The sequence below is a fragment of the Sinocyclocheilus grahami genome, unplaced genomic scaffold (assembly GCF_001515645.1).
Source record: "Sinocyclocheilus grahami isolate Dianchi unplaced genomic scaffold, SAMN03320097.WGS_v1.1 scaffold229.1, whole genome shotgun sequence".
NCBI classification, from domain to species: domain Eukaryota; kingdom Metazoa; phylum Chordata; class Actinopteri; order Cypriniformes; family Cyprinidae; genus Sinocyclocheilus; species Sinocyclocheilus grahami.
Window position 1 is genome coordinate 1,119,976 of NW_015505408.1, and position 11,452 is coordinate 1,131,427.

At 37.0% G+C, this 11,452-nt stretch overlaps 2 protein-coding genes across 2 annotated transcripts; one reads left to right on the top strand and one right to left on the bottom strand.

Moving 5' to 3' along the window:
• Positions 1-529: 529 nt before the first annotated feature.
• LOC107597170 (ADP-ribosylation factor 4-like) lies at positions 530-4,778 on the top strand. Its single transcript, XM_016288126.1, has 6 exons — positions 530-689; positions 952-1,032; positions 1,866-1,975; positions 3,557-3,628; positions 3,768-3,893; positions 4,322-4,778. Exons 1-6 carry the CDS (start codon positions 623-625, stop codon positions 4,406-4,408), a joined length of 543 nt encoding a protein of 180 aa, XP_016143612.1. The 5' UTR covers positions 530-622; the 3' UTR covers positions 4,409-4,778.
• Positions 4,779-6,437: 1,659 nt separating this feature from the next.
• On the bottom strand, positions 6,438-9,810 carry pde12 (phosphodiesterase 12). Its single transcript, XM_016288129.1, has 3 exons — positions 8,538-9,810; positions 7,322-7,400; positions 6,438-7,256 (listed from the first exon to the last, which is right to left on the bottom strand). The coding sequence occupies exons 1-3, from the start codon at positions 9,756-9,758 to the stop codon at positions 6,814-6,816; spliced, it is 1,743 nt and encodes a 580-aa protein (XP_016143615.1). The 5' UTR covers positions 9,759-9,810; the 3' UTR covers positions 6,438-6,813.
• Between the last annotated feature and the right edge of the window lie 1,642 nt (positions 9,811-11,452).

An 11,452-nucleotide genomic window follows, 5' to 3' on the forward strand; every position in this document is an offset into this window, starting at 1 on the left:
TGAGATAGACAGACAGACAGACAGATAGATAGATAGAAAGAAAGAATGAGATAGACAGACAGACAGAGACAGACAGATAGATAGATAGATAGATGATAGAAAGAACGATAGATAGATAGACAGACAGATAGATAGACAGACAGACAGACCCACAGACAGACAGATAGACAGATAGATAGATAGATAGACAGACAGACAGATATTTTTATTTTATTATAGGTATGTTTTTTATTATTTTTAAATTTAATAATGTTCAAAAAAACAAGAAAAGAAAAAAACCCCAGAAAAAATAATAAATTACACAAATTAAAAAGGTCACCATATGCAATATTTTTTCTACATACAAATATTATGTTCATGTATCTTTACGTTTCAGTCTGTATGTACATTTTCAACTCAAAAGCTCACACTTGTAGGTAAATAATGAAGAAACTCATGATGTTTCGTGACGTCATTTCGACCGCGTTGGAGCAGGAGTGTGACGTGTTCCAGGAGCAGCTGGACAGAGAAGAGAGAGAGAGAGGCTGCTGACTCTGCTGATGAGAGCTGAAGCGCTTAGTGTGACTCCTTCCAGTAAGTTTGACTTTTACAACTTTTCTTGTTTCTTTGAGCAGTTTTGAACATGGGTTTGACCATCTCAAGCGTCTTTTCTCGCTTGTTTGGGAAAAAGCAGATGAGAATTCTCATGGGTGAGTTAGCTTTGATAAATGGCTATTTTGTGTATATTTTGTTGGCATATGTTTTTATAGCTCTTTCTATACAAGTCATGTATGAATGCTCTTATGATCTATAGATGTTGACATGAATTCAAACTGTTGGTAAGTCAGTAAAGCAGTCGCTTGTCGCTGTACAGAGTGTCTTTGTCGTTTCCCAAGAAATAGGAAGTTATTTATGCAAACTGAAGTTTTCCCGTGTGTTTGACTTGATTTGATTCCTCTTCTTCTTCTTCAGTTGGTCTGGATGCTGCAGGGAAAACCACAATCCTCTACCAACTCAAACTGGGAGAAATAGTCACAACTATACCAACTATAGGTAAGTAATAGAAGAGAACTATGGAGACTTGTTTCCGCCAAAACTGTAATTACGACTTTTTGTCTCACAATTCTGTCTTTTTCTTGCAAGAATAATATTATTTTTCTTAAAATATAAATGTATTTATTTTTATTTTATTCTGTGGCACAACCATATAGAATTGTGAGTTCCAAATAAAATTCTGAGGGGAAAAAATTGAGAAAAATGTCAGAATTGTCAGGTCATATTTCTGAGAAGTCGCAATTATAACTTTTATTGACAGAAACAAAAACAGAATTGTGAGATGTAAATAGACTTCAGAGGAAAAAAGTTAGAATTGCAAAATATAAACTTAAACTTGTGAGGGAAAAAAAGCCAGAATTCTGGAAACATGAAATATTATATCTCACCTATATATCTTGCAATTCTGACTTTATAATTGTGAAAAAAAAATCCTAATTGCAATTACCTTCTTATGTTTTTTTTATCCTGTGGCAGAAGTGGGCTCACATAGATAACAGATCATGTACATCTCAACAAAGAGAGAATATATGCTTAAAATGACAATATTCAGATACTCTATGGATTTTAGGTTATAGTAAGTATATTTTGAATGGACAGATATTCTCACAAACGCATATATAGGTCGTTTTTTTGTTTAAAATCAAATATTTACCTTTGAAAATGTATTTTGCGTAAAGAAAATATATATATTTTTTGATTTCCATGACCCGTACGTGCACTTGACAGGTTTTGTGAATGATTTATTACATGAATCTCATCTTGATGTGAACAACTGCAAAGATCTGCATCTCTTACATGATATCGCACCCAACCCTGTGTGCTTCCTTTAGGTTTTAACGTGGAGACGGTGGAATACAAGAACATTTGCTTCACCGTGTGGGATGTGGGTGGTCAGGATAAGATCAGGCCTCTTTGGAGACACTACTTCCAGAATACCCAGGTAAACAGAAGCAGGACTAAGATAGTCAAACAACAGTGGAGTCGCAGCATTCCAGCAGGATGAAATGCTCATTGTGCCGTGCCTGTACTGATTGAGTTTGATCGTCCAGCCTTGTGAGCGGCTAGAAAAACAACTACGGGTGTGTAGGTATAGTTCGGCTGGATGCCGTGGATGTGCTTTGTATGAGGATGTTGGTGTTACTACAAGGATTACGTTGAACTGGAACGGCCTTTACTAGAGTTTGATTTAGAGAACAGAACAGTTTCTCTTCTGTCCGTGTAGTTCTCTTTTTCTTTGCTGACATTTTTTTATCAATAAGCTCGTAAGAGAATATTTAACATTTGCTTGCTCTTTATTTCCTGAATCGTTATGAGTGGATAATTTCTAAAAGATTGCAAAAATAAGTGTTTACAGATGATCTTGAGGTCATAGAAACTCACTGACTGTGACATAAAATAAGAAATTTGGCCTCAAAACCAAACTGTCAGTAACTAGTCTAACTTGTGTCATGATAGTACACTCTTAAAAATAAAGGTGCTTCAAAAGGTTCTTCAAGCGATGCCATAGAAGAACCATTTTTGGTTCCACAAAGAAGCATTCAGTCAAAGGTTCTTTAAAGAACCATCTCTTTCTTACCTTTTTGTAATCTGAAGAACCTTCTTTCGCCACAAAGTATCTTTTGTGAAACAGAAAGGTTCTTCAGATGTTAAAGGTTCTTTCTGGAACCATTTAGACAAAAAGGTTCTTCTATGGCATCGTGAGGCACCTTTATTTTTAAGAGTGTAATACCTCATTTTTATTCATATAAATGCCTAAAACATTATTATTCTGTGCAACAGATATTATAGTTTGCATGCTGTAAAATTAAATAGGTCATAAAATGACGAATCAAATGTTTTAAGTGTTATATTTATAATAAGGAAGCAGGATAGATACAATTATTTCTAGTAAATGACAGAATTGTAATTTTTTGGTCAACTAGCTCTTTAAAAAATGTCTTAAATCGTGGTACTAATGTTGCATACACAGAACAAAATGAAAAAAAAATAAAATAAAAATGTCCTCAGTATGTTCGTCTTGTTTTCCAATACAAATATCGAAACTTTCTTAAATCAAGATATTTTTACTTGAGACGCAAAATGAAGATATGAAGTCGTTTTCTTGGAAATGAAACAAAATTGAGTTTATACTTAAAACAAGAACAGATATCTGAATTGAAAACTAGTTTTTCCTTTGAATTAAAGTGTATTTGTCTGACTCCATTGGCAGATATTTGTTCTTGTTTTAATCATAAATCTTGATCAGTTAAACCGAAAACAAGACTTGCATAATTTTGCTTTTCAGTGTATTTTGGTTTCAGAATCTTTAGACATTTGCACTAAAAATCAAGACTGTACATAAGGTACTGAAAAAGTTATTTTCACAGTCTAGTAAAGTTTTTGTCCTGTAAAGCTCTTAAAGTTGTATTTAAATTTACCTTCCAAAAACCTGCAGAAGTCATGGAAATCTTTAAGAATAGATCTTGTGCTTAATATTTTTTGACTGAAAGTCATTTTCACTCGTGTTGTGTTGTTTCTTCAGGGTCTGATCTTTGTCGTGGACAGTAACGATCGTGAGCGAGCACAGGAAGCAGCAGACGAGCTTCAGAAGATGGTGAAGAAACCAGATTAAAAACGGCTCTGGTTTTATCGGTGTACCTGCAACACGCTTCTTTTATTGTGCACAGTTGTCTATGTGAAGTAGTTCTGTTTCAAACCACCGTAAATATCTGCTCATATTCTGTCTGCAACAGCTTCAGGAGGATGAACTGAGAGACGCCGTTCTATTGGTTTTTGCAAATAAACAAGATCTACCAAACGCCATGGCCATCAGCGAGATGACAGACAAACTCGGCCTGCAAGCACTCAGGAGCAGAACTGTGAGTTATGCAATTATATGCAATATTATGATAGTTATGCAGAATGATAAGCTCCATTTAAAAAACATAGTAATATTGGTTTTTGGTTATTAAAATGTATACATGGCTCTAGATGTGTACATAAACCTGTAATTAATCATATGTTGGTCAGTATGTGCACTACTGGTCAAACATTTGGAATAAATAAAATTTTTTAAAAAATGTTTTGGAACATCATGCTCACCACGGCTTCATTTATGAGATCAAAAATATAGTAAAAACAGAAATATTGTGAAATATTATTACAAATTAAAATAGCTGTTTTCTATGTGAATAAATTGTAAAATGTAATTTATATAAAATGTAAAATATATAATTTTTTTCATTCAATTAAATGCATACTGTATCCGTCTATTGGTAAAAAATGTTTATATTGTGCTTTTCATCAGTGGTATGTCCAGGCGACCTGTGCGACTCAAGGGACGGGTTTATACGAGGGATTAGACTGGCTTTCCGAGCAGCTCTCCAAACGCTAAACTGCACTTCCTGTCCAAGCAGGATGTGTGCTGTTCCAAAGGACATGATTAGCGGAGTTGATGTGGCACATTTTCAGTTGATCGCTACCAAAAATCTGCCTGCTGCTGATGTCAATCTTCAGCAGTGCTTTTTAACATTTTGTTCCCTTTTTTAGTTCATTGCACCTTTGACCTCCACTGACATTTCTCCCAGATTCATTCCACTTGATGCGTGTAGCCTTATAGTCTTCTGTAGATCTGACCACAGTATGAAAAATACTAGATTTGTTAAGAAGCGCTTGCAGTACTTCTGGGTTCTTGTTACAGTAAGCATAAACATCAAGCATTGTGTTAAAGCGATAGTTCACCCAAAAATGAAAATTCTGTCATCATTTACTCACCCTCAAGTAGTTTCAAACCTGTATGAATTTCTTTGTTCTGCCGAACAGAAAGGGAGATATTTTGAAGAATGTTTGTAACCAGGCTGTTTTGGGGCACCATTGACTTCCATAGTAGGAGAAAAAAATACTATGGAAGTCAATGGTGCCCCAGAACTGCTGTTTCCCGCATTCTTCAGAATATCTTCCTTTGTGTTCTGCAGAACAAAGACATTCATACAGGTTTGAAACTACTTGAGGGTGAGTAAATGATGACAGAATTTTCATTTTTGGGTGAACTATCCCTTTAATAATTACAACTTTTGTGTATTTATAAAAATGCTCTATTTTTGCTCCCTCAACTTGATTTATTCCATTATTTTTATTCCGAACGGCTCATTCCCAGGCGTTTGCATTCCATACATCCAAGGAAATGTTCTCAGAGAAGCATGCGTTTAATAAATAAAAGATTATTCTTATAGTAGCACACTTAAGAGACTGGCAATGCATTGATGTTAAGCATTAGTTTTAATGCATGAGTTTATATTGGGAACTAGTCAGATGTTTGTGTTGTAAATAAGCAGCCTTTTTATGTACGTAATCACAGTTGCCTTAAACGTGCTGTGCTTTACTATGTGAATGCACTCGCCCGATACGCTTTTGATTTAGCATTTCAGTTGAGAACAAATCAGTGCAAATGTTAAAGACATAATCAACTGTTTTTTTCCCCAGCTTTTGAAAATATTCAAATGTCCTGGTGCAAGGAATCGTCTAGCTGTTCCCTTTTTTAAAAATGTATTAAAACATTATGAATAAAGAGTGAAGCAAATAAAAGTCTGAAATGCATCATTTGTATGGGCGTGTATATTAACTAAGGCTCTCAAAAGAAATTCACTCATTATTTAATGCTTTAAAGGGTCATGAATAATTATTTGAGATTTTAAGAGTTATACATACAGGTTGCACATAGCTGAAAACTGATGGTATTCGTGTTTATTAAAGAAATATTTCACCCAAAAATGAAAATGTACTCACCCTCAGGCCATCCAGAATGTAGAGGAGTTTGTTTCTTCATCAGATTTGGAGAAATGTAGCATTGCATCAGTGTCTCACCAATGGATGCTCTGCAGTGAATGGGTGCCGTCAGAATGAGAGTCCAAACAGCTGATAAAAACATCACAATAATCCACACCACTCCAGTCCATCAATAAATGTCTTGTGAAGCGGCATGATTTAAACAAATCCATCATTAATGCATTTGAAATTTAAACCGTTGCTTCCAGCTAAAATTAGTCCATAATCCATAATGCTTCCTCCAGTGAAAAAGTGGTCTTGTCTGAATCAGGAGAGAAATCTGCACAAACCAAGCACCGTTTACAAGCAAAAACAGTTCTGAACAAGTATGTTGATAGATTTTGATGTGAGAGACAACAAGAGATGGACTTTTTCACTGGAGGATGTGTTGTAATGAATTATGGACTCATTTTAGCTGGAAGCAACTGTTTAAATTTCACATGCATTAATGACGGATTTGTTTCAAGCATGCAGCTTTTCACTTCTCCAGATGTAAACTGATGGTTACTTGTGATGTTTTTATCAGCTGTTTGGACTCTCATTCTGACGGCACCCATTCACTGCAGAGGATCTGTTGGTCAGCAAGTGATGCAATACGAGCTACATTTCTCCAAATCTAATGAAGAAACAAACTCATCTACATCTTGGATGAACTATTTCTTAAAGGGGAAACCGGTTATTTCCATTCACTCTTCTGGTTTGAAAAGCAGAGTTACAGCAACATCACAAAATGCTGAATGAATTTAAATGCAAAGAATTTAAACAGTCGCATATTGCAAATACATCATTCAATATTTTCAAGTAGGTGTCAATTCTGGCATTTGATAAATCTCACACAATAACTCATCCTCATCATACATTTTAATTTGTACAAATGAGAATGAAGCTGTGTGATAAATATAAGCACATTGCTGAAATCTGATCATTAAAAAGCTAAAATTGCTTTTGATGAAATACGAACTGTTTGTGATTGTTTCACTTCCACTTGAGGTCACACACCAGCGCGATGTGATCTGACGGGTGCGAGACGCTCGGCAGGGCCACGCAGGTCGTGACCTCCTGAAGGCTGGGCAGAGGAATCACCTGCTCCACCTGCAGCACATGCGGCTCCACAAAAATATAGTCCAGACACCCCTGGAAGCCTCCGACGTAGTTGGTGAAAGCTGGGACCCCACAAGCACTGGCCAGCTGGAACGGGTTCATCAGTCCCACCTGGATCTGCTCTTCTGGTCCATTAGAGGCCCAGTCGTCATGATTCTCCGGGACGGATCCCTCACAGACGAGCTGGAAGAGACCGGAGGAGGGCGTGCTGTTGAAATCACCAGAGAATAGGAGTCCGGCTCCGGGATGCTTCTCCGTCACAATCTGCTTCATGTGTTTGAGGGCCACTGCAATCTGAACCAGTCGAACGTTTCCCCCTGAACACACAGCAGACCGTCAGAAACTGTAACGCAAACGTCAATATATTCACACTGATTCTCACCTTTAGGGTGCCAGTACAGGTGCGTGTTTCCCACACATAATATCCTTGACGGGTCACATAACGACTGCAAGACGGTCACCTGAGAAATGAGGGTAGAGATGCATTTTTGTTAGTTTTCCTCAAAGAAAGATGATTTAAAGTATTAAAATGAGCCATAAAACTAAAAATATTTAGTTTTAATTCAAGAAAATAATTAAGAGGAAAAGTAAAAATAAATTTTTAAAAATGTAAAAAATAAAAATGTTTTTTGATTAAAATAAACAAAAAGATATGGCTTAAAATTATTTAAAGGCATCGATTAAAATAAGCCAAAACAACTAAAAGTCAAGATATTTTTTATTTTGACAAGAAAGAAATACTAGAAAAATAGAAAAAGCGGTGTAAAAAAAAAAGAATAAGAGTAAGATAAATAAAAAATTACATTAAAATAAATAAGACATTTAAATGGTTGAAAGACAAAACAAAGAATAAAAAAAATCAAGACAGCTAAAAATCAAGATATTTCTTATTTTAATTCAAGAAAATATTGATTAGAAATAATTAGAGAAAATGTGTAAAAAATAAATAGATAAAAATAAGTTTAAGATATATAAAAATGAAATTAAATAAGATATGATTTTTAAATGATTTCAAGACAAAACAAGGAATAAATCAAAACAACTAAAAAGAAAAATCTACATTTTTTTAATTCAAGAAAATATTTATTCAAAAATAATTCGAGAAAAACTGTAAAAAAAAAAATTTGATAAAAGATCAAGAAAACAAGTAACATTAAAATAAATGATTCAAAATATTTAAAGTAAAACAAAACAATGATTAAAACAAGGCAAAAATCTAAATATTTCTTAAAAAACAAAACAGGATTTCCAGTCTTGAAAATCCGAGCTATACGAGGTAGCTGTGGTTATGATTTGTGGTATATGAGGTTAAAAATGAGATTTTTAGACCTGGAAAAAATGGAAATTGTAATGTTGTAATGTGTGTGTGTGTGTGTATATATATATATATATATATATATATCTGTATGTATGCATGTATATATACATATATATATATATATAATAAAAAAAATATTTTTTTACTTATGCCAAACTGTAAACATTTTATTTGGGTACCATTCATATCTACCAAGTCAAAAACAACTGGATAAGTCTTGAGGCCTCTGTGAACAACTGGATGTCCTGGAGTCAACAAGACCCAAGTTCCAGCGAGATACCTGCAGCATCGTGGCCCTGCTTCCGATCTTCTCCTTCAAGCTGGGGCTGCTGCACACCTTCTCCAGCAGCTCCCGGTGAAGAGCATCAGTCAGCAGAGCCTCGCTCAGCATCACATCATACTGCTGGAGCAACTTCAGCTTAGACCTCCTAAAATACGTGGCCAGGCCTTCGTGCTGCCTGTCCTTGATCCTGAAAACCCCGTCCAACCCAAACGCATCCAGCGCAGGAGATAAACTATCGCCGAACGCGCCTTTATCCACCTCCTGGAGGCAGACGATGTCCGCGTTGTAGCCCGACAGCTCCTTCTTGATCAGATTCTGCCTGTAGTCCAGGTCTAGAGCGTACGGCGCGCAGTAAGGGTACAGCACTGTTTTGGAAAGCTCGGTTTGAGCGTAGATGTCAGCTAGGATGTTATAAGACACAACCCTCAGTGAAGACTCATCTGTGGCCTCCTGAGTGAACATGTGTCTGTTATCAAAGCTGCATGCTCCTGGCCCGGCTTCGACCACCCCTGAAGACACCAGTTCCTTAGGTTCCCCAAACCTGGATCCGTTCCCTGGAGTGCATTTCAGCATCACCTTCAAACCGATGTCCAGATTGGATGGCGTGAGCACGCGCTCACATCCAGCCTCCATCCAGCCGTCAGGAGAGCCCTCCTTGAACCATCTGAACTCAGAGTCCCTCAGCTCTCCGAACTCCAGCTCCAGCTTCGGACAAACCGGAAATCCGGCCATCAGAGACGTCGGGAGCTCGCACACAGTGAACGTCGGAGGATTCAGCTCCACTTTATACTTCAAGCCCCCCACGCGCAGCACGGCTCCGTCCTGCCACGCGCGCGCGTTCACGGTGTCCTCGGGCACGCGCGTCTCGTTCACGCGCAGGCTGATCTCTGGGGCACGCGCTTCTGGAGTCTCGCTCGGTCTGGATTTCTTCGCTTTGTTTTGGCCCTTGATGAGGCTGTTGGCTATGCGAGCCAGGGCTTTCCCCAGCGGCTCCGTCTGCTCTCTCAGCATCTGTTTGTTGCTGCCGTCCAGATTGAAGGAGATGGTCAGTTTGGACTCGCTCGGCACACATCTCACCACACATCTCTCCATGTTCGTATTAAACCGGGCGCTGAAGAGGTTTCTGTGTGTTGAGATTGAAGAAGAGGGGATGTAACGGAAAAATAGTTTAGGTGAGAGTGACAGTCGGTTCAACATGAGCGCGGAGAAGAGAAACATCCGGTGACTGACTTCCTCCTCCTTCTTCTTCTTCTTCTTTTTCTTGTTTTATGGCGAATAACTCCTTAGGAGCATTATCGCCACCTACTGTACTGGATGTCAAGTACACTTTCATTGCTTTTAAAGGGGTCATATGATGCTTTTTTAAAGATCATTATTTGGTGTAACAGAATATGTTGACATGCTTTAATGTTCAAAAAGCACATTATTTTTCAAATACTGTACATTATTGTAGGTCCTCTATGCCCCGCCTCTCTCAAACGCTTTGTTTTCTACAAAGTCCCTCCTTCCGACAAGCGCAGTCTGCTCTGATTGGCCAGCTGACCCAGTGCATTGTGATTGGCCGAACACCGCAAGCACTCGTTGGAAATGTAACACCCCTTACCATAATCATAGCTTCAGCTTTCAAAATAAATGTAAAGACAGAGCCAGGAAGGGGAACAGAGTCGCGTGACAGACACAGTGATGAATGTGTTTGTACCATAATCATAGCTTCAGCTTTCAAAGTAAATGTAAAGACAGAGCCAGGAAGGGGAACAGAGTCGCGTGACAGACACAGTGATGAATATGTGTTTGCAGTACATAAGCCACGGTTAAGACAGCTGACTCCACTGTGATGTGTCTCTTTCTCTCTCTCTTTCTCTCGCTCGCACACACACACACACACACACACGATGCGAAAAACTCCGCATTTGTAAAGAGAAAGGAAAACTTTATATCGTATCATATGACCCCTTTACAAAAATATATTTATTTATTAAACATAGAATACAAGAACTCATAGAGGTAACAGCATAGAATAAAACCAAATACAATAACAATCAAACCTTAAGGGGATCCACAATACATGTAAGGCAAAAAACAAAAAAATTTAAACACAAGAAACTTGGACATGTCCGATGATATTTTCGGGGCACGACAATTTTTAAGTAATCTCAGTGAGGAGTAGAATAGTTTAAATTCGTTCATGAAATGAACAAAGCAGGGGCGAGAGTCTCTCTACTTACAACAACTTATGTCTGAAATTTGAATCCGGTGACGTCCGCGATCGAAACGCTTTTTTTAATTCAGAACACCAGATTCGACATATTTAATGTGAATTGCGTATAAAAGGAAATTATGATTTTTTTTTCTGTTTAATTTAATCTTGATTAAATAATTTTTATTATATTAGTAAACTGAAGGCGCTGAAGTTTCCTTGAAAAGGATTTTAACGAAAACGCTGATCTCAGTATAAAGGTTACCGCATTGTTCGGAGATTTATAAGCTGTTTTGTTTATTTTATGTTCCTTTTAATAAATACTTTATGGTGTTATAAAGTTATTATTACAACATTTGCGTGCTTTTTTTTCTGTTTAATTTCATCTTGATTAAATCATTTTTATTATATTAGTAAACTGAAGGCGCTGAAGTTTCCTTGAAAAGGATTTTAACGAAAACGCTGATCTCAGTATAAAGGTTACCGCATTGTTCGGAGATTTATAAGCTGTTAAATACTTTATGGTGTTATAAAGTTATTATTACAACATTTGCGTGGTATTCTGTAAGCCAGGGGTTTTCTGGGGTCTGTGGAAAAGAGAAAAATGGTGTAAGTGTATTATAGAACATACGATTATGTGATTATATTAATATGATTACATACTGGTAAACAAAATGTGTAGCTTGAATGCACTGAAAGTCGCTTTGAAAAAAAT